The 23800-nt window shown below is 44.7% G+C and overlaps 1 protein-coding gene across 5 annotated transcripts in view; it reads left to right on the plus strand.

Annotated features, from left to right (window-relative positions):
• The first annotated feature begins 992 nt into the window (after nt 1-992).
• XYLB (xylulokinase) overlaps nt 993-23800 on the plus strand; it is a 146138-nt gene continuing 123330 nt past the window's right edge. Inside the window, exons 1-8 of one of the 5 annotated variants that reach the window (XM_043541601.1) lie at nt 1000-1158; nt 1196-1271; nt 9313-9395; nt 14380-14449; nt 15863-15943; nt 17462-17548; nt 19803-19931; nt 21742-21807. In XM_043541601.1, the coding sequence (XP_043397536.1) occupies nt 1218-1271; nt 9313-9395; nt 14380-14449; nt 15863-15943; nt 17462-17548; nt 19803-19931; nt 21742-21807 (570 nt within the window). In that variant the 5' untranslated portion in view covers nt 1000-1158; nt 1196-1217. Of the gene's footprint in view, nt 1272-9312; nt 9396-14379; nt 14450-15862; nt 15944-17461; nt 17549-19802; nt 19932-21741; nt 21808-23800 lie in introns of all 5 variants that reach the window. The other 4 variants (XR_005224109.2, XM_037891142.2, XM_037891143.2 and 1 more) reach the window with 4 other exon arrangements.

Below are 23800 nucleotides of genomic sequence, written 5' to 3' on the forward strand. Positions count from 1 at the left end.
GTTTATTCCAAGTAATGACAAAATCAAAAGTATTGGCAACACTGTATAATTATTGTTAAAATTAATGCTTTTTTAAAAAAAATGTCCCTACTTGTGTTGTATATGAGACCTCTGTATCTGTGCAGAGACCCAACCACTACACGGTAACTCTGCTTAGATGCAGTTTTGATTGCAGGATCACAGCTTTAGATTTTTAAAATTGAAAATTTTTAGTGTAAAATTTCTTTCCCTCTATCTCAGCTGTTCTCTCTCCCACATCAGTGTCACATGCTGAGGGTGCATTAGGGCAGTCCCTCACAGTGTCACATGCTGAGGGGTCATTAAGGCAAGTCAGTGTCACGTGCTGAGGGTCCATTAGGGCAGTTCCCCCCATCAGTGTCACACATGCTGAGGGGTCATTAAGGCAAGTCAATGTCACGTGCTGAGGGTCCATTAGGGCAGTTCCCCCCATCAGTGTCACACATACTGAGGGGTCATTAAGGCAAGTCAATGTCACGTGCTGAGGGTCCATTAGGGCAGTTCCCCCCATCAGTGTCACACATGCTGAGGGGTCATTAAGGCAAGTCCCCCTTCAGTGTCACACATACTGAGGGGTCATTAAGGCAGGTCTCCCTCCTGAGGGGTCACATGCTGAGGGTCCATTAGGGCAGTTCCCCCCATCAGTGTCACACATGCTGAGGGGTCATTAAGGCAAGTCCCCCTTCAGTGTCACACATACTGAGGGGTCATTAAGGCAGGTCTCCCTCCTGAGGGGTCACGTGCTGAGGGTCCATTAGGGCAGTTCCCCCCATCAGTGTCACACATACTGAGAGGTCATTAAGGCAAGTCCCCCCGTCAATGTCACATGCTGAGGGGCTGCTAGGGCAGTTCCCCTCCCACCCCTCGTCAGTGCCAAATGCTGAGGGGTCGTTAGGGCAGGTCCCCCCCCCCCCATCTGTGTCACACGCTGACCGGCCGTTAGGACGGTTCCGCCCCCCAGCCTGTTGAGTGTGACGGGCGGAGGGGCCGGGCTCCGCGTGGGCTGTTCGGGCAGTTTCCCCCCACCACACACACACACACACGCGCGCGCGCGCGGAGGGGCCGGGTCGTGGGAGGCTGGCTGCCGGTTACTGCAGCCTCTTCGCCTGGCCTTCTTGGAAATCCCGGGGCCTCTCCGCCTGGCCGCCCGCGCGCAGCCAGGGGCCGGCCCCCAGCGCCCAGCCCGGTGCTGCTGCAGCATGGCCGCCTCCGAAGCTCCCTGCTACTTGGGATGGGACTTCAGCACCCAGCAGGTACGGGGGCGGCGGGCGGCTCCGCTTCCCCGAGGCTCTCGCCGCTCCCCGGGCGGAGCGGCCAGGCCCGAGCCCCCGGCGGCTGGATAGGGAGGAGCTGGCGCCTGTGCACAACCCGCTTCGGCTGTGAGAGGAAGAGCCCGAGCCCAGCCCCCGGTTTCCGCCCCCTTCCCAGTGACCTGACGGAGCAGCCGCTCCGGAGGGCGCCCGGCCGGGGGGAGGCAGAGCCTGGGGTACTCCCCAGTCAGTGTCATAAGCCCCCCCCCCGGCCCTCTGCGTGTGGGGAAGGGGGTTCGTCCGGGAGCAGGGGCCGTTCTGTAGAAGGGGCCCGTCTATGAGCCGTTAGGGGGTGGGGTCCGTCTGGCAGCCGGATGGGGATCCCGCCGCAACAGTCTGACTACCGTAGTCGCCCCCTGGGCTAGGAGGTGGGCCCTGCTGGCGGGTGGAAAAAAGCCCGCGCTGCTGGAGGAGTAGGATCAGAGACGTGGGTGGGGGCAGGTGAGGCGGAGACTCCGACTGCGTGCCTGGGCGAAGTGCAGAGTTCATAGCTGGACCTGTGCAAGATTTGGGGTTAGGCTGGAGCCAGGATTTTGATTTGGTTCATGGAGGGTGGGGGCTAGGGTGACCAGCTGTCCCGATTTTATAGGGACAGTCCCGATATTTGGGGCGTCGTCTTATATAGGTGCCTATTACCTTCCGCCCCATGTCCCGATTTTTCACAGTTGCTGTCTGGTCACCCTAGTGGGGGCAGGCACAAAGTTTGTCCACGTTTCTTGCACTTCATCCCATAGTGCTGTTGGTAGATGACTTTGGCTCTTGTATCCAATGTTTCCAGACCAGGCGCCTGTGAAACCCGGTGCTTCAGTGGTTAGAGTAATATCTGCTTTTCTCATCTGTATTTTCCTTGCTTTGTTTTTAGCAATATATTTTTGATAATAAGCAAAATATTTTCACTGATATGCAGTAACAGTAACTAAATAGAAACTGCTGATCTCCAGAAAACTGCAAGCCAGTAGAAATTCTGACTGGATTCTCGGCTCACTGGGTTCCTGGAATTACAAATCAAAGGTCAATAGTACTAATGTCCAAATCTGGCCTACTGATTTTACATTATCCTGCCCCCCTTCAAACTGAAGAGAGGGAAATAAAGGGAAGAAGGGGTAGAAACTACTCGTTAAATTTCTGTCTGGTCACAGGTGTTTTATGTCTCCTGTGCTTTAATGTGTGCAGCAACATGCATACACACTTGAAGGTTGTACACTTCCTAGCTTCTGTAGGCTGAGCTCATTGCACGCACTAGGGGCTTCTTGTATTCCTCCATTCTCTCTCTCCCCCAAACTCCCTGTGTGTCACTTTTCTATGCCCTTCTATTACTCCCGCCACTTTCCTCCCTTGTGCCAGAGGTTGTGTCCCCCTCATATCCCCCTCTGCCATGGCAGTGGCTCCTTGTGTTCCCCCCATTGCCCGCTTCTCTCATTTGTGTTAGAATCCAGGCTACAGTTTCCCCATGCAGAAAATTAAGCTTCTGCCTTTGATATGTGTAGGCAGCAGTAGGTGATGGCAGAGAACTTTCTCTTCCTTAGCACCAAGGAGTCTGGGGATTCTAATTTTCATCTGAATCAGGCTTTTTTGGTGTTCTGATTTGCACCAAAATCAATGGGGTTGTGCCCATGGATTCATAGAATATTCTTTGAATTTTTGGAATTGATTGGATATGACATTCCAACATTATTGTGTTACTAACGAACAGAGAAATGCCACAGAATGTAGGGTCTCTCTTTGCTTGGAAGTATGCAGAGTTTACTTATTTGGGTCATGCCTAGTTGAGAAATCTGGGGAACTAATTTAATGAAGATATTTAACATTTGTCTGCACTGGAGATTTAAGCACAGATGTTGCTGCACTGGTGCAAACTATCACTGTGGATGTGCTGCAGCTGTGTAAAAAGTGACTTGTACCAGCACAGTTTACCAAATCAGGGTAAGCTATACCAGTGCGAGTCACTTTTTCCACTGATGCAGTGTATCTACACAGGTTTCAGAGTAACAGCCATGTTAGTCTGTATTCGCAAAAAGAAAAGGAGTACTTGTGGCACCTTAGAGACTAACCAATTTATTTGAGCATAAGCTTTCGTGAGCTACAGCTCACTTCATCGGATGCAACACAATAATGATTTGCGTTAGTGCAACAGCAGTGGAGTGACATCGATGGTGACATGCTTCATCTCTCCACCCTCAAAATAAGCTCAGTCCATGTGAATTGCCAGAATAATATGCCGCTCTCTGGACATTGTACAAAGTATGTTAAAAGTATGATCATGTGTGCTCCACTAGGCTACTTAAGTTTGACTTCCTGTTGGTTGGGCTTCAATATGATCTAGGCTCTGTGATTGGAGAAAGAAAGTCAGAAACTTGAGACATCATACTGTAAACTCTGGATCTGTGATCCTCCCTCTCACTCTCTTGTGAGAAAATAGTTAATGTTGCAAAAAGAAAAAGGAGTACTTGTTGCACCTTAGAGACTAACAAATTTATTTGAGCATCCGATGAAGTCAGCTGTAGCTCACGAAAGTTTATGCTCAAATAAATTTGTTAGTCTCTAAGGTGCCACAAGTACTCCTTTTCTTTTTGCGAATACAGACTAACATGGCTGCTACTCTGAAACTTAACAATGTTGGTGTTTAAAATGTCATCACTGAGCATCTGAGTTAACATCTTACTCAGATGAATGGGATAATTAACACCTATTAGTGCTATTATTCCAGGCTCTCTACAGACTCATCCCAGCATCATGTACACTGTGTTTACATTTTTGAGCTTTTCTTTGAAGCTGTAACAGCTAGAGACGGAGGCCTTGTCTACACTACAAAGTTAAGTTGACTTAACTTATGTCGACATTCAGCTACTGCTGTAATAAAATCACTGTTGCATGTCCACGCTGCGCTCCTTTTGTCAGTGAAGTGCATCCACAGTAGCAGCTCTTGCATCAACACAGAGAGCAGTGCACCATGGGTAGCTACCCAACTCGCTACCATCTACCGAAGGGTATTTTGGGAAGGTTGTGAAATGCGTCCTGGAGTCAGGTTCAGCGTCCCGTTATGTAGTTTTCTCCATCCTGTCATTCAATGTGCATCCTACTACGTTTCATGCCACTTTTAAACAGCCCCTGTAACCTGCATGCCTGCCATATTTGTCAGAAAGCATGGGTCCTGGACTGCTCTCCAGTATTGTTATGAGTGTTATGAACACAAAACACTTGATCCTGTATTATTTAATGAGCTGTGACTCTGATGATGATGCCTTGGTGTCTGCCTTGCTGTGTGCCTTTGAAAGAAACTATTCAAGATTGCTGTTGACATTCACAGAGTGGCTGCACACTTTGGACTGTTGGTTCGGGGCTCGAGAAACAAGCACTGAATGGTGGGGTTGTATCATTATACAGGTCTGGGCAGTGGTTGCAGAACTTTAAGGTGCTCAAGGCCACTTCCTGGAACTGTGTGCGGAACTTGCCCCAGTCCTCTGGTGTAGAGACACTAAAATGAGATATGCACTCATGATGGAGAAGTGAGTGGCAATTGCTATGTGGAAACTGACAGTGCCTGACTGCTACCGATCAGTCGCAAATCATTTTGGAGTTGGGAAATCCACCGTGAGGTTTGCTCTGATGCAAGTATGCAGGGCCATTAATTGCCTCCTACTAAGAAGGACTGTGACTCTGGGCAATGTGCGTGAAATAGTGGATGGTTTTTCAGCAATGGGGTTCCCTAACTGTGGTGGGGCGATAGATGGCACACACATTCCTATTTTGGCCCCAAACCACTTTGCCCCAGAGTACATCAACAGAAAGAACTACTTTTCTATGGTATTGCAAGCACTGGTGGATCACCAGGGTCATTTCACTGACATCAACATAGGCTGGTCAGGGAAGGTGCATGACACACGCTTCTTTAGGTCTGTACAGGAAGCTGCAAGCAGGGACTTTCTTTCCAGACCAGAGGATTATCATTGGGGATGTGGAAATGCTAATAGTGATCCTGGGAGACCCAGCCTATCCCTTGCTTGCGTGGCTCATGACCAGCCATTTTGACATCAGTAAGGAGCACTTCAACGACAGGCTCAGCAGGTACAGAATGACTGTTGAGTGTGCCTTTGGCTGTTTGAAAGGTCGCTGGTGCTGTCTCAGGAGGTTAAACCTCAGGGAGGATAATATCCCTGTGGTCATAGCTGCCTGCTGTGCACTGTCTGCTGAATTTGAGTAGCCAGATATCAGGGCTATAAGACAGGCTCAATGGGGACCTATTCGGCTCAGGGAGGTTTTGAAGAAGCATTTTAACACTGAGTCATAGTAGTGTGTTGCTGTAATGTGTTGAGCCTGGCATTGTTTTTTGGCACCATGCTATGAACCCTGTAATGATTGCTGTGTATGCACTACTGTAACAAGGCAAATGCACCCATTGCTGTTGTCTGTGAATGACAGGATCGGTCACCATATTTTGGAGAATAATAGATTCCATAAGTAGATTTTTATTCCACAGCCATGCAAGCATACCTATGTAATGCTGAGGTAAACTTCATACATACATGGTAAAGTATCTTTAAAAGGGAAGTGTCACGGTGTGAGACTCACCCCTGCAGCACTCCTGCTGGTCTTCCAGGGAATTAGCATTCCAGCCTCCAGAGTGCCCTCTGCAGGCTGGTGTACCACTGGCCCCCAGGTCCTCCCGGACCCCGGTGCCCCTTTTACCAAGGGTGCTGCCCCCTGGCAGTACCCTCACAGTCACTGGGTCTCCCCTCCCCGGGGAACCCCCACCCACTCTCCCCACCTCGCCTCAGTCCTTGGCTACTGCCAGTCACCACTGAGTCCCCGCATACTGGGGCAGACTGCAGTGTATAAGCCAATCATCACAGGCAAGGTGGTCCTGGCAGAAACCACCAGAGTCGGAGACCTCCTGGACTACGACAGGGGGGATTGGGTGGAGCCCCGCACGCTTGGACGGTGCGTGGGGCTTTCCACCCTTCCGACCCCTAGGCGTGTACTCCAAGAGGTGAAGGCCTCCTTGTCACCCAATTCTCTCGCTTTCCTGCAGCGAGCCCTGCAAGAGGGCATTCCCCACCCACTCCTCACCCCTGGCCCTCCGGACATTTTTCTTGGGCCCCTGTTCCGCGAGCCCCCTCGGCCTCCCCGCTCCCACACTCCAGGCCGGCTGCATACCCTGCAGCCGGTCCGGTTTCAAACCGCGCCCAGAAACCATCTGTACACGCTCGTGCTCCATACATTGCATTTCCTCACCCTCGTGTCCCGCCCAGACACCAAATGGTGGGACTATCTTCCACCTAAAGAGGGTGAGGAGCCCCGGTGGGCCAGCCTTTATTCCACCTGGGTCCCACAGCCCGCCGGGGACGTTAGTTGGCGGCTCCTTCATGGAGCCGTGAGCACAGGCATGCACCTGGCGCAGCTCACCCCTACACCTGAGGCCTGCCCCTTTTGCAGCATGAGGGAGAACCTGGCGCATGCCTGTCTCAGATGCGCCAGGTTGCAGCCCCTATTCCGGCTCCTCCAGAACCTCTTGTTGAGGTTCTGGCTGCACTTCTCACCACACTTGTTCCTCTTTGCACACCCTATCCATGGCCCCATGAAGTCGCGAGACCTCCTCATCAACCTCCTCCTGGCTCTGACCAAAGTCTTCATCTATAATACCAGGAGGAGGATGTTGGACGAGGGGGTGCTCTGTAGCTGCGGGGCCTATTTCCATTCCTCCCTAGTTTCACGCATCCGGGCAGAGTTCCACTGGGCAGCATCTGCTGGCTCCCTCGACAGCTTTGAGGAGCAGTGGGCGCTGTCCGGGGTTCTCTGCTCGGTGTCCCCATCCGGTATCCTCATTTTGAACCTCTGACCTTCACTCCGATCCCTGTTTTTCATTAGTTGTCCCCTGCAATCAGTTGGTCCCTGGGTCCAGTGGTCCCTCCCGCTAGGCTGGGGGAGGGGCCTTTAGCAGTGGGTGGGCTTGCGCCCGCCCACCTCCCAGGTGTTTCCAATACGACCCTGCTACAGGAAGGAACAGGGAATTCACAAGCACATACATCAATGACGCTATCATAGCTGGGTATATGTGGGGCTGTCATTATGTTTAATCTCCCATGGAGTGGAGTACCTTGGGTATTGCTGCAGCCCCAGAAGATACATGTGGCACCGTTTTCCACAGGCGGTGGTGATTGTAGTTGATACCTCACTCCTGAGGGTAACCAAGGCTGCAAGGGAGCAGCTTCTGCATGTGTCTGGCTGCAGACCAGGTCCGTATGCTGCTAACCTGTGTGCTGCAATGGTGCTTGCTGAAGTAATTGCCAAGTGGCATGGCAAAGTGTCCTACTGCTGGGGGAGAAACAAGGCAGCCATCCCAAGATACCGTTGACAAAGGATTGCAGATTACCTCCAGGAAAGTTTCCTAGAGATCTTTCTGGAGGATTCTCAGGACATCCTGGTGTGCATAAACAAACTGTTCTGTAGGGCCCCCTCTGCCTAGCTGTACAAGGGAATGAGAAGCAGCTAACCAATACCGGTACAGTTGCTATTTCACTACCTCTTCTAGCTTGATTAAAAAAGTACATGAGGAGATGTGTCCATGCAGTGTTGAAGCAAAACGAATACTTACCAGAGGTTTCCTCCCCTGCATCAGGCTCATCATAGCTGGAGTGCTGAGAGTGGCTAGTCCTGGCTTGCCACGCTATTGGATCTCTCTGTTGCTTGTCCCCCATCCTTCTCCTCCTCCAGCACTTCATCCTTGGGGTTCATTCTGGTGGCCTGTGACTTCAGCCCCCAAAGTACTCACGGGAGCTTGGCGGTGGAGGAGGGTTTTCCTCTGAGGATGGCATGCAGCTCCTTGTAGAAGTGGCATGACTGAAGCTCTGCACCAGAATAACTATTTGCCTCCCTTGCCTTCTGGTATGCCTGCTTCAGCTCTTTGGTTTTTATGCGGCACTGCTGTGTGTCCTTATTGTAGCTCTTCTCCTTCGTGTCCCGAGTGATCTGGCAGTAGATGTCAAAGTTCCTGCAGTTGGAGCACAGCTGTAACTGCACAGCCTCCTCTCCCCACAGACCTTGGAGATCCGCCACCTCCAGCATACACCAGGCAGAACCATGTTTTCTGCATGGAGCCAGCACAGTCCACTGGGCAGTAGCTATGTTAGCTCTCCACCCCGAGCAAACAGGAAGAGCAATTTCAAAAATTCCCAAGGCTTTAAAAGAGGAGGGGTGTATACCTGTTTACCTGGCTGCAGGGCAGCGGAGTTCAAAACAGTGACCTGAGTGGTCATGGTGGGCATTGTGGGACACCTCCTGGAGGCCACTTGGGTCAACGTAAGCAACGCAGTGTCTACATTGACAATGCATCACCTTAACTATGTTAACCTAAGCGCTACGCCTCTTGCTGAGGTGGTTTTATTAGGTCAGTGTAGCGGGTGAGTTGCAGCGGTGGGAGGAGCATTGTAGTGTGTACACCTCCATAGTTAGGTCGATGTAAGCTGCCTTACATTGACTTTGTTGTGCAGACAAGGCCTTACATTTTTGTTTTTAAGTGAAATCTGAGATTTTGGAGAGCAAGGTAGCACTTCAGAGAAGTGCTGATATGGTGCATGGACACACATTGGCTGTTTCTGAACCTTGCTGGTATTATACAAATGACAATTGTCCAGAAAAAAGAATTCTTCCCATCAGTGACTGGAAAGCTCTTCCTTATGTATGTGGGGCCTAAGTTGTTCACGTCTGCATAATTTAAGCTGTCGTTTTAAAAAAGTTTCTCATTTATACAGTTGCTAAGATGAACATCTAAATGTGAACCAGATATTACTGACGTAGCATTGCCTTCCTGATTTTGAAGCTAGCCAGCTGCAGTGCTTCGCTAGTGCTTATAGTAATTTTGGGTACCCAGTTTGAGACACCTTGAAGGAGCCTGGTTTTCAGAAATTGCTGAGAACCCACTCTTTACAAACGATCCTCCTTTTGAAAATATAGGCCTACATTTTTGTTCACTTTTGATTTCTTTCAGCTTAAAGTTATTGCCATTGATGAGCAGCTGAGAGTCATCTATGAGGATAACATTCATTTCGACAAAGACCTTCCGGAATTTGGGTATGTTTTTGAATTTTATTCAGTTAGTGTGATGTTCAGTCCAATGTGGTGTACCTTTGAAGGGCCTTCACCCCAGTTACACCCCATGGATCTACTGAGTGTAGAGGCATGAACAGAATTTCCAGCTTGTCTCTGTGTGTGGTATTTGGCAACACTGCAAAGGTGATGTAAACGCTTGTGACGTTTAGTGCTTTTCTTAAAGCCTCAGCTCCTGGAATCCTCTGATTGCAGGAGAATCTCAGCTTTCATTTAAGAAAGAAAGATGTTAGCTTTCATGGTTGTGGCAAAAAACTTGAAAACATGAAATGAGTGAATTCTAAAAGACCAGAAACTGAAAAGCAAATACCAAGTACCCCCTAATTTATCCTTTTTTTAAAAGCTCCTGATTTTTAAGTCAATCTCATGAGTTTTTTGGGGATGACTCATGAATTTTGAAAATTGAGGGTTGGCAATACTGCCTTTGTGTTTGGGAAGGGGATGCCATGCCAACACCAAATAAGGTTTGGAAAGGACCTTTGGGAATATGCTGGAGTAGATCCATTGACCAAAAATGCTCTCGGGATGTAGGAGGGTAGTGCCTGCTACTCCAATCTGTAGTCTGGAGTGTATACATTCCATCTTGCAAGCTCACAGACTTTTCGCACAAAACCTGTTTGCTCAAATTTTATATAACAAGAAGCGGATTTCACCCATGCTGTGATGTGAAACCTTTGATAGTAAACATTAGGAAGTTAAAAAGGTGTTATGACTGACAGACCAAGTTTAATTGGTGCATCAAAAACTCCATGTCCTTTATTTAAGAACAGGATTTAGGTGCCGGATTAGCTGTTTGCATATGCACTTACTCAATTTATATGAGTAAACTTAATAATCACAAATAGCTGCAGTAGGTATACAGTGTGGCAGACTGACAATATCCTATAATATCTTGAGTGAACTTTATTGAATTAAGTTAAACCTTATTGAATTAATGTTAATAACTTTGGGGTACATTGTATTAGAATGCAAATGTTTATGTACTATTGTGAGATTGTATGGGACTTCTTTATCAGGAAGACAAGATTAATGCAATATCTAGAAGATATTAGGAACTTCAGAAAGTCTTTTTGGAACAAAATGTGGATTCCCTAGGAAATTGCTTGGGGTGATGGGAATGCAAATTCATACTCTGAAGCCAACCTTTTGAAGATATGCCCTAGAGGGAGAGACCTATTGTGTACTAATTACCTGCTTCTGGAAACTCCAGTTCAGAGACCCCTGAACTAAAAGGGAACTGAACATTGTATGAGCGTGCTTGTTCTCAGCTGTAGTTGTGATGAGCTTGTAACCAAAAGAAAAGGAGTACTTGTGGCACCTTAGCGATTAACAAATTTATTAGAACACAAGCTTTCGTGAGCTACAGCTGACTTCATCGGATGCATACAGTGGAAAATATAGTAGGGAGATTTTATATACACAGAGAACATGAAACAATGGGTGTTACATACAGACTGTAACAAGAGTGATCAGGAAAGGTGAGCTATTACCAGCAGGAGAGCACAGGGATGGGGATGGGCTGGGGGGGGGGGGACCAGGACGACACCTTTTGTAGTGATAATCAAGGTGGGCCATTTGCAGCAGTTTACAAGAACAGTAGGAGGGGAAATAAACAAGGGGAAATAGTTTTACTTTGTGTAATGAGAAAAGGAGTACTTGTGGCACCTTAGAGACTAACCAATTTATTTGAGACACATCCACTCCCAGTCTTTATTCAAGCCTAAGTTAATTGTATCCAGTTTTCAAATGAATTCCAATTCAGCAGTCTCTCGTTGGAGTCTGTTTTTGAAGTTTTTTTGTTGAAGAATTGCCACTATTAGGCCTGTAATCGAGTGACCAAAGAGATTGAAGTGTTCTCCGACTGGTTTTTGAATGTTATAATTCTTGACGTCTGATTTGTTTCCATTTATTTTTTTTGCTTAGAGACTGTCCAGTTTGACCAATGTACATGGCAGAGGGGCATTGCTGGCACATGATGGCATATATCACATTGGTGGATGTGCAGGTGAACGAGCCTCTGATATTGTGGCTGATGTGATTAGGCCCTATGATGGTGTTCCCTGAATAGATATGTGGACACAGTTGGCAACGGGCTTTATTGCAAGGATAGGTTCCTGGGTTAGTGTTTTTGGTGTGTGGTGTGTGGTTGCTGGTGAGTATTTGCTTCAGGTTGGGGGGCTGTCTGTAAGCATGGACTGGCCTGTCTCCCAAGATCTGTGAGAGTGATGGGTCGTCCTTCAGGATAGGTTGTAGATCCTTGATGGTGCATTGGAGAGGTTTTAGTTGGGGGCTGAAGGTGATGGCTAATGGTGTTCTGTTATTTTCTTTGTTGGGCCTGACCTGTAGTAGGTGACTTCTGGGTACTCTTCTGGCTCTATCAATCTGTTTCTTCACTTCAGCAGGTGGGTATTTTAGTTGTAAGAACGCTTGATAGAGATCTTGTAGGTGTTTGTCTCTGTCTGAGCCATTACCCTCTGATCCCACTGAGGGTTACGCAAAGAAACTACACCATCTGCTCAAGAAACTCCCTGAAAAAGCACAAGAACAAATCCGCACAGACACACCCCTAGAACCCCGACCAGGGATATTCTATCTGCTACCCAAGATCCATAAACCTGGAAATCCTGAATGCCCCATCATCTCAGGCATTGGCATCCTGACAGCAAGATTGTCTGGCTATGTAGACTCCCTCTTCAGGCCCTACGCTACCAGCACTCCCAGCTATCTTTGAGACACCACTGACTTCCTGAGGAAACTACAATCCATCGGTGATCTTCCTGAAAACACAACCCTAGCCACTATGGATGTAGAAGCCCTCTACACCAACATTCCACACAAAGATGGACTACAAGCCGTCAGGAACAGTATCCCCGATAATGTCACGGCAAACCTGTTGGCTGAACTTTGTGACTTTGTCCTCACCCATAACTATTTCACATTTGGGGACAATGTATACCTTCAAATCAGCGGCACTGCTGTGGGTACCCGCATGGCCCCACAGTATGCCAACATTTTTATGGTTGACTTAGAACAACGCTTCCTCAGCTCTTGTCCTCTAATGTCCCTGCTCTACTTCCGCTACATTGATGACATCTTCATCATCTGGACCCATGGAAGAGAAGCCCTTGAGGAATTCCACCATGATTTCAGCAATTTCCATCCCACCATCAACCTCAGCTTGGACCAGTCCACACAAGAGATCCACTTCCTGGACACTATGGTGCTAATAAGTGATGGTCACATAACCACCACCCTATACCAGAAACCTACTGACCACTATACTTATCTTCATGCCTCCAGCTTTCATCCAGACCACACCACATGATCCATTGTCTACAGCCAAGGTCTACGATACAACCACATTTGCTCCAACCCCTCAGACAGAGACAAACACCTACAAGATCTCTATCAAGCATACTTACAACTACAATCCCCCCCCCTGCCCCCGCTGTCCTGCTGGTAATAGCTCACCTTTCCTGATCACTCTTGTTACAGTCTGTATGGTAACACCCATTGTTTCATGTTCTCTGTGTATATAAAATTTCCCTACTGTATTTTCCATTTCATGCATCCGATGAAGTGAGCTGTAGCTCACGAAACCTTATGCTCTAATAAATTTGTTAGTCTCTAAGGTGCCACAAGTACTCCTTTTCTTTTTAAGGATACAGACTAACACGGCTGCTACTCTGAAACTTGTAACCAAAAGGACTCCCTTACGGTGGGTGGGGGTGTTGAAAGACTTATCCTGCCAGAACCCATGTTAGAGTTGGGATGTACTCTGGTAGGCTAATTAGCATGCATGTAGATTCTTTTATTGTTTTTTGTATGTTTTCTCTCTAATGCTTTGTACCTTAAGAATAAAGTAGGCCTGCTTAGAAAACTCTGTGTGGCACTTATATCTGTAGCAATCACTCTTATCATTCTCTAAGGAGAAAGCAAGCAGGTTTGTTTGGGAAGAATGTTTAGGCTGGGAACTATGCAGTGAAGGCAGGGAACTGTAGGTCAGAAGGGAGAGAGACAGATGTCTGCATCCAAGACAAGTGGGGAGCTGGAAGCCTGAGAGTTGGTGCCTTTGCTGAACCATCGAGGGGAGATACAGGTGCAGTTGCCCTGAACTGTGACATAAAGTATCATGCACACACACATTTTGCACACTAAGGCTTTGTCTACACTACATCATTTACGTTGGTGCAGCTGCACTGATCCAGCTATCAGGGCCGGCTCTAGGCACCAGCAAAGCAAGCACTTGCTTGGGACGGCACATTTCTAGGGGCAGCATTCCGGCGCCAGCCATCATAGGCACCGACTCCATGGGTGCTCCGGGGCTGGAGCACCAACTGGGAAAAATTGGTGGGCAGCTCCCCGTGCCGCCCCCCCCCCCCCCCCCCAACATAGCACTGTCTACACCAGCTCTTAGGTCGGTATAACTTATGTCGCTCAGGGATGTGGATTATTCACACCCCTGAGTGATGTAAGATGTACCGAAGTAATTTATAGTGTAGAAAAGGGCTCACTTTGGATCGTCTTTGTGTGATATTTGGCTTTTAGTGTCAAATTTGCCTTGTAGGACACCAGCATGAATATAAAAGACCAAGAGTTTACTGCTGCATGAGATCTGTGCAGGCGGACCCTTACAACTATGCAGAGCCTCAGTGACTTCAAAGTTCTGAGCAAATGTAGGAGTCTACCCTCTTAGATCTCACTGCAGGATCAGGGGCTTTTTTATTTTTTTTCTCTGTGACTAGTCAAAATATCAAAATGTTAGTTCCAGAGAGCAGGCTGAATTTTCTAACTTTGTTTTTATCCTTGCTGTGTACTAAATAGTACTGTGTGCTCTTTGATCATAAATGATCATTTGAAAAAACTGCTTGGAGGGTGAAAAATGAATCAAATGTGAAAAAAGACAGGTTCTCCTCCCATCTCAAGAGAAAATACTGTCTTTCTGCAGGACTCATTGCGGTGTCCATGTCCACAGTGATAAGCTGACAGTGACTTCTCCTGTGTTAATGTGGGTCAAGGTAAGAACATGTTTTAATTTTGGTTGCCTGAGTATATTTGTGTTCTTATATGATTCATCTTCTTAACTCAGGATTATAATTATGAGCAGCAATTAAGATTGTCATTCAAGCTAAGGTGTTTCGTTTGCTTGTTTTCTATTTCTTTTGCATGCAGATCTATCTCTTTGAAATGCAAATTTTCACATCATGAATAAACGAAGCTGGAGTTCTTAAATTGTTATGCTTTTGTTTCTTCATTCTCCATTGTTTTTAATACTAGATACATGAAAAATGGAAGTTCTTTCATCATTGATTTTGAACCCATTTCAGCCCAGCCATAAATAAATATTGCATCTGCTGGATAGAATTTGGCCAATTTTCCTTCTTTTTTAATTAGGAAAACATTCTTTGTTTGCTGTCTTTGTTTCATATGGAAGAGGAGCCAGTTTGGCTTTGCTTTGTTTACTTCTTCGTTTGTGCAACATCAGAGTTAATTTCATCCTCTGAGAATAAGATTTATTAGCCAGTTTTTGTTTCCTTCTGCTGGTTGGCTGGCTGGTTCTGCAGCAGCTGATCATAAAACTTTGTAGTGCAGGCCCTTTATGATAATGGTAGAAAATATTTAGCTTAAAATACTGATGATTTCTTTTTGTATTCTAAAAACATATATTCATGATCCAGAAAAAAATTACTCATGTAGGTCCAGATTCTGTAACCTGTACTCACATTGAGTAGAATCTTACTATGTAAGTAGTCCAGTAAGGCAACTTGTCTAGTGACGTCATGAGTAAGGGTGGCAAAATCTAGGTCACAGCAATGAAAGTGTAAAGGTAGATTAATTTTTGGTCCTAAATTACTCCAGAGTGTCCTTTGAAAATCTCATGGCAAGGGCAAAATTTTCAGACTTGAGTGTCTAAAAGTTAAGCATTTAAATCCATATTTAGGTTTCTGAATAAATCATCTGAATTTCAGAGGTGCTGAACCTCCATAGTTCCCACTGAAATCAGTGGGAGTTGAGGATGCTCAGCATCTTCCAAGATTGGACCTTTCCCCACAAAGAATTGCATGGGTTTTCCAAATGTAAGAACAAAATAAATTGTCCCATTTTTTCATCTATCAACCTCAACAATGTCTCTTTCATATATTTGAACCCACTGAAGACCAAACAAGAGCCAAGATGTAATGATTTGTCCTTTGTGATTCAACCTGTTTGAAGAATTGTTTTCTGTAGTTCCCTTTTTTAAAATGGCTCCTGCTTAATAAACTAATGCATTCAATTTCTCAAAAAATCCCTAGTCATTAGCTAATTTTTCATTATCTGTTACTGAACCCTTATCAGTGATGACAGATACTTACAATTTAATTCTGAGGATTGTGAGTGTGCATAATTTGGTAGCTCATTACAATCACTCTTGATTCTGTTTGTTCTTGTAGGCTCTGGATATGATCTTGGAAAAGATGAAGTCTTCTGGCTTTAAGTTCTCTCATGTGAGAGCTTTTTCTGGGGCTGGACAGGTTAGTTTTTAAAGGGAAAAATTAGTCATATTGTATGTCCTCAACAGAGTATTAAGGAATAATGATACTTATTATTTAGGAGTATTACAATAGCATCTAAAGGCCTCAATTAGGATCAAAGTTTCATTGTACCAGACACCTTACAAATACATCATAAGAGACAGACTCTGCCTGAAGAGCTTAAAAGCTAATTTAATACAAGATGCAACTTGTATACAACTGCGCGAAGAGATAGGACAGAGAGGACAAGGATAACAGTATGGTTACATAGACTAGCTGTGTGTACAACTAGATGGTTTCAAGTCATTTAAATTCTTCACACTTACGGGGCTCTATTATGGTTTTGCAAATTTGAGCCATGCTTGGAGATGATGGAGGAGTTTGAACAGCTGTGTCTGCAAGATTGTTCCACAGGCACTCAAGGAGAGGGGAATGTAGTGAAGAGCTGAACATGTAAAATGTATTCAAGGTGTGGCAAGCATCCCTCTAATCAGAGCTCTTCATTTGCTGGGTGGTGCATCCTCAGGCATAATGGAAACCATATTCAGGAATAATGGAAACCAAATGATGGCTGCCTTATGTGTAAATGTGCTGGGGATGTCTCCCCCTGTGCCTCTTGCTTAGGCACTTGTGTAGGGCTTCCCTAATTTAGCCTATATTGCATAGTGCCTTTCTTCTGAAGATGTCAAAGTGCTCAGACATTCATTCATCAATTAAGCCTCACACCATGCCTGTAAGGTAAGCAAGCCTTAGACCCATTTTGTAGTTGTGTAAAGTGAAGTGCAGAGAGATTAAGGCAGGCATTATCAAAAGTGCCCACTAATTTTTGGTGTATCAGTTGTCAGTTGCTCAGCTTCAAACTCCTAGGACTGGTTAATCAGAGGTGCTGAACCCTTGCAGTTTCCATGGACTTCAGCTAAAGGTTTGGATGCTCAGAGAATTAGGGGCTATATGTTTCAAGTTGAATACCCCAAATTAGTGGTGCCTTAGGGACTTGCTCTGGGTTACACAGTGAATTAGTGACAGACAAAGTACCTTAAATATGATTAAAGAACCCAGGCATTTTGATTCCCACTTCTCTGCTTTAATCAGTAGACAAAGAGTCTAACCCTGTGTGCCGGGTCCAAAATGACAGAAAGTCATTCTTTGGAGCCCTGGCTGCACTTTATAGCTGCCCTTCTGTGGTAGAATCATTGGGTAAGGTAATAGCTGCAACTAGCAATATTATAGAAGCGCCCACTAGATGCTGCTTTAATTAATGGTCTACATTTTTGCCAGACAAACTCCTGTATTTGATGATTTGGCACATACATTGCTCATTCTTGAAGTGTTATTAAATGATCTAATTGGCCTGGATGTCTCCAAAACAGGTGAACTGTTTAATGAATTAATTAATCAATAAATTTGTGTCTCACTTTGGACATGGTTCTCCTCCATTTAATGTTCGAAATCCAGATTGGAATCTGTATTTGACATCCTGGGGGCCATCTTTAATTTAAAAATGTATATCCTTTACAGCAACATGGGAGCGTGTATTGGAAAGAAGGAGCCAGCCAAATTTTAAAGAATTTATCACCTGATCTTCCTTTACATCAGCTACTAAAGGTAATACGTGCAATGAGGAGCTCTGAAGGGAGAGTGAGCACACACACTCCTCTTTCTGACACTTAACAGTTGCTTTTTCCTTCCAAAATATTCCCTTTGCTTGTTTGTGTTAGAAGCCACTGCAGTATACTTTTTTTTTCTCCTATATCCCAGGGGTTTCAGTATTTCATCTTCCCCTGGCATGACAGCATACAATTTTGTTAAAACATGCAGCGCCCAGTGAGCACCACAATGTATGACAAGCGATCTATTTATTGTTTTATAAAGCTTAATATTATTTTAACATCTTTGCCATTATGGATAATATGTTTAGATCTGATTTCCCATTCAACTCACAAGATTTTATTAGCAAGAATACTTACGTGAAACGTGATAGACTTATCTCTGAAGGTTCAAACTATGGTCCAAGGAGTTCCTGTGCACAGGGTGGCTGCTTGGGGTTGTTTTGTGGCTTGTGGACATAGATTTGAAAAGCCTTCTCCTTTGAAGGTATAAGCAAAGGAGGCTCATTCACCTGCACATCTACCAATGTGATATGTGCCAGCAATGCCGCTCTGCCATGTACGTTGGCCAATCTGGACAGTCTCTACGCAAAAGAATAAATGGACACAAATCAGACGTCAAGAGTTAGAACATTCAAAAACCAGTTGGAGAACACTTCAATCTCTCTGGTCACTTGCCATTGCCATTTACAGACCTAAAAATGGCAATTCTTCAACAAAAAAACTTCAAAACCAGACTCCAACGAGAGACTGCTGAATTGGAATTAATTTGCAAACTGGACACCATTAAATTAGACTTGAATAAAGACTGGGAGTGGATGTGTCATTACACAAAGTAAAACTATTTCCCCATGTTTATTTTCCCCCCTACTGTTCCTCACACGTTCTTGTCAACTGCTGGAAATGGCCCACCTTGATTATCACTACAAAAGGTTTTTTTTTTTTTTTTTCCCCCGTCTCCTGCTGCTAATAACTCACCTTACCTGATCACTCTTGTTACAGTCTGTATGGTAACACCCATTGTTTCATGTTCTCTGTGTATATAAAATCCCCCTACTGTATTTTCCACTGCATGCATCCGATGAAGTGAGCTGTAGCTCACGAAAGCTTATGTTCAAATAAATTTGTTAGTCTCTAAAGTGCCACAAGTCCTCCTTTTAATCTTGAAACCAGCCTTTCCCACCTTGAGATCGGAAAGAACTTTTAAACATTTGACGAAGACATCTGTACAACTGGTCTATTCAAATCTTAAATGTGTATATCCAGATTCCCAAATAAAAATATTGTCTGCAATGAACATGTGAAGAACTTCTGGGGACTGGGTTAAAATACTGCAAAGTGGTGTTCTGAGTGTCAAATGAAGAATTCCCAAAAGACCATAACTAGTCATTGGAGACAACAATGTCAGTACAACCCCAATAAGAACAACAGTAGTTATCCATAGGGATAAATCCTGAAAACTGGAACAAAAGGACTGTGCTGTGAGAGAACTGTGCTGAAGTAAAGCAGAGCTCAGGAACGGAATCCTTAGCCCCAGCATCTGCTTCAGGGCCTGGTAACCTTCATAGCTGGCCCATGGCTAGCTACTGCAAGATACGTAAAAGAGTGGCAGACACAGCTTGTTTCTCCTCTCTAATGTGAGGTTTGGCCTGGGGTTTTCACACTGTTTGCAAATCCACTGGCTATGTCTCCAACATGCTGGCTTATATGGATTGTAGATGGGTGTAGCGTCTGACAGTGGGGGATCTTCAGTGCAACAATGTGACATTTCCATGCACATGTTCTTGGTGTCCTCTAACGTGCTCTAAGCCTCTAACTGCCAGATGCTAGTACTGGATGACAGCCTCAGGGGATGGATCATTTGATAATTGCCCTGTTCTGTTCATTCCCTTTGAAGCATCTGGCATTGGCCACTGTGAGAAGACAAGTTTCAGAGGGGTAGCCTTGTTAGTCTGTTTCAGCAAAAACAACGAGGAGTCTTGTGGCACCTTAAAGACTAACAAATTTATTAGAGCATAAGCTTTCGTGGGCTATGACCCTCTTCAGATGTATGGAGTGAAAATTACAGTAGTTTTGTCAGAAGACAGGGATACTGGGCTAGAATTACCCTTGGTGTAACCCACTATGGCCGTTCTTATGTTCTGTTGTATTTAGGCCTAATACAGGCACAGATACCTTCTCAGGATTTGGTCATTAGTATGAAAGTCCCTCCTGGAGTGATAATCTTTTTGATGATTTATTTTTTTCCCCAGGCTTGTTTTTCTGTCAGTGACAGCCCTGTTTGGATGGATTCCAGTACTACTACCCAGTGCTTATCGCTTGAGAAAGCTGTTGGAGGGGCACAAAACCTAGCTAATATAACCGGTTCACGAGCATGCGAGGTGAGAACTGGAGGAGGAAAGAATGAAAGTTCTTATAGAGGCACTGGTGCCTCATGGCAAACTTAGAAAATAATTCTGTCCACAGCCACTAAGTGTGATATCTGTATGAGGCTGAAACTCGTGAAAAGGTAAGTTTAGTCTGAATATTGACAAAAACTGTCTGGCAGTGAAATGTATTGGGCTTTGGAATAGCGTCACCAAGGAAGGGGTGATGTCCTATTGCTTGGGAGTTGTAAAATTAGACTAGTCAAAGCACTAGAAAATGCACTGTATGAAGCAAACCTGCATTGGCAGAAAGAGTGACTGGATGAATTATTACTGTAAGTTACTTCTGTAATTCTGTGGGTCAGATCCTCAGCTGGTGGAGCTATGCTAATTTGCACAAGTTGAGGACCTGTCTCTGAGTTCAAGTGAGGAAAAAGATGCAGGAACGGATTAATTTCAATTTTTGCTTTCATGCAGATGCCCATAGCAATAAAATATATTACAGAGTGTTTCTAAATTTAATTTTAGTTAAATTAATAAATGTCTCTAAACAAGACATCCGGAGCCCTGCAACACCCATCTCTTCATAGGTAAGGGAGAAAAAATGGGCCTTTCAAGTGCTCTGTGGAGGCAAACAAACTCAGACGGTTGTGGACCTGGGGGATAAGTAAGTTCCAGAGGCCATAACAGAGAATGCCCCATCACCCCACCCTTTTTATTGCAGTGGGGCTTCAGATCAGGCACCTCTTCCTACCACAATTGTGACAATATGTCATGGAGTGAGAGGAGTGTTTTAGACCAGTGGTGTGCAAACTTTTCCAGTCCTGCCCCCCGTTCCCATTCACGGAATTTGTTATATCTCCCCCACTCATCACTTGTAATCTGAAGGAATCCCTTACTTCTGCACTGCTGCTGGCGGCAGTGCTGCCTTCAGAGCTGGGCGGCTGGGGCATTGATGTTTTTTGTGGTGCGGGAGGATAATTTTTTTATTCCTAGTCCTGTCCCACCCCCAATACCCACTCTATTTTTATCCCACTCCTGCTATTATGGCCGTGGGTCCTTTGGAGCCTGCAGGATCCCAGCTTCTTCGCGCCCCCCCGCCCCGCCAGAGAACCTCTTGCACCCCTCCAGTTTGTGTACCACTGTTTTAGACAAGTAGCATATGTAAATAGCACCTGGTTGTCAGTTTGTTAGTGATGGTGAGTTCATCAAAATATGGTCCTATCCATATGCATAGCTCTTTTTGATTCATTGTGCAGAGTGTATGCTCATTTGAGTTGAAATGAAACTTTAAACAGTGCAAAAATGTTTCTTTTAACTTATAACAGGCAATGAATTAACTTAAAAAATTCAGTGACTCTTAAGCATTTTTCTTTTATATAATTTAATACATATATGAGAAATAATTATTCCTTAGCCATTAGTTATTTCTGGCTTGAAATACCCTGTCCCCCATGTACCCCACCCATACAAAGTTGTATAAGTTGGGAACCTTTTAAGGCTCTGGAGGCCAATGTTTGCATTGTATTGGGTTCCTCTGTATGTAATTAGTATGATTCATTCCATTGAACTGTCATTTCTGAAACATAAATTATGGATAGTAATGCTTTTTCACAGCCTTTTCCCAAAAGGTGAGCAAAATTCTCATAATGAGACTATGCATTATAGCCTGTTTAGTGCAGATTGCCTGCTGTGCACTGACTTTCATCATGCATCTGGCAAATTAAATATCCAAAGTGCAATGTACTGAACTCATTACACAGAGTTAATGATTATTGACTCCATTTAGTGTTTGTATTCCTAAGCATTTGCATTTCTTTCTCAGCGTTTTACAGGAAACCAGATCGCAAAGATTTACAGCCAGAATCCTGAGGTCTACGTACAAACTGAGGTTGGCTCAACTTCAGTCCACTTACTGGAAATCACAGTTGAAAATCTTTTTAATTTTTTTAAGAAAATATAAAAACGTTTTTGCTAAAAAGAAGTACATTTTGTTTATTGAATTAGTTTTCATAATGCAAAATAGGTAATATAGAGGTGATGATTTTATAAAGTGGGTCTACTTTTTTGAAATGGTCAGTTATTTGGCAGATGAAAATCAAATATCAGATCCTTTTAGAATGATGCATTTAACATTGTGAATACTTGTGGGTCACAACATTTTGAATCGAAGTTTTAAAAAAGTAGGAAAGTAGGCCTTAATTTTACCTGCACAAAATTGCATTTGCACAGTTTGTGCAGGTATTGCCACATTTGCTCACAGAAACCAGTGATTATACACAGTTGATACACACACAGAACAGCTATTTGCATGCATCAGTGCAATGTTTGCTGATGCAAATCAGGTGCCAGGCAGTGTTACCCAGGAAAAACTGGAGGTTGAGTTGGGCCCTTTTTAACAGATTGGCCCTTGAAGGTTATTTTGATCTCTATAATTATAAAATGAATTACACATTTCAAACAAAAGTTTCCTTTTTTATTGACATTTCAGGAATCAACAATAACAATTATTATTTTAACTGCTCAAAGCTGAAAATCTGATGTTCTGCCTAAAGCAGTGATTGATACTCCATGCTTCAGAGCAAGGTGATAAACCCCTGTAATGCATGTTGGCAGTGCTGTACGTGAGGGAAGGACCTACATCCTGAAGCATGAGATCTGTCTGAGACTCCCGTTTTGGAATTTATTACTGCACTTGATAAAATTTCCAGGGCTTTTAAAATCCATTATCAATATGGACCAGTTGACTTCCTGCAGCAATAAGTCTCACAGGTTCAATATACCCTTTGTAAAGAAATGTTTTCTTTAATATTGTTCTGTCTGTATTTGCATGAATGTCATTGTGACACCTCTTATTCTAGTGTGGGATGGAGTGGAATGGATGGAAGACAGACTATATATTCTGGTCACAAATTAAGACCAAATACAGAAGTGAATTAAACTGGGATCCCCAGTTGTGCTGAAAGGGATGTGGCAGTGCCATATTACAACCGGAGCCCCCAGGAGGAATTCTGTCTTGGTAAGAATTCCGCTTGAGGACCCTCAGGCAGCACACACTAGCTTGGCAGCTCACTACTTTATAGAGGATGCAGTGCGTTCCTTCCACTGTGCCAGCCTGTTTTGCTTGCTGATTTAGAGTTGAGCCAGAACCAACCTTTAGCCCAACACTCCTCATTGTCTTTCAGGCAGCTAGTGTCCATTGGAGCACGAGGAAGGGCATGGCCTGTGTTCCTCAGCCATGTTGAGATGTGTTCCTGGGTAGAGTCTCAAAAAGAGATAGAGGGTCATTAAACCCTACTATCCTCATGATTCCATCTACAATCTATCTCTGAGCAGTTAGTTTGCAGCATAGTAGCAGGTAGCATTGCAATGCATAGCTGATTGGTATCGGAGGGCAGGGTTGTAAGGATGGTCTATGTTGCCTGACTTAGGAAGAAGTTAATGGACTCAGGAAGACAAGAGCCCATGTAGGGGTGATGGAAGAGTCTCTCGGAAGAGGCAGGAGAAATTTGTAAGATCTATTCCTTGTTTAGCTTTGGTTTCCTTTTGGATTCACTGATGGATGGTGTTGATATGGTTTCTGTGCTGTCATCCATGCTTTGATTTTTCCGTCTCCCTGTTTTTTTGTATGCAGACTTCTTTTTATTAAATTGTGGCCCTTGGGTACATCATGGCTGTGCAGTAATTCATGCTAAGGCAGAGTACACTAATATAGTGTGTGTATTTTGTATGTTTCAGAGCTAAAAGCTATTAAAAGCTTTTATTATCAGGTTCCTTTTTATATGGATGTCTTCTAAAAGCCCAGGCAGGAAAATTTTACTGGATAATCCTTGTAGTATTCTTTTTCTGGTAGGCAGTACCCATTGCTGAGATTTTATTAATAT

Source organism: Chelonia mydas, chromosome 2 (assembly GCF_015237465.2).
Source record: "Chelonia mydas isolate rCheMyd1 chromosome 2, rCheMyd1.pri.v2, whole genome shotgun sequence".
Taxonomy (NCBI): domain Eukaryota; kingdom Metazoa; phylum Chordata; order Testudines; family Cheloniidae; genus Chelonia; species Chelonia mydas.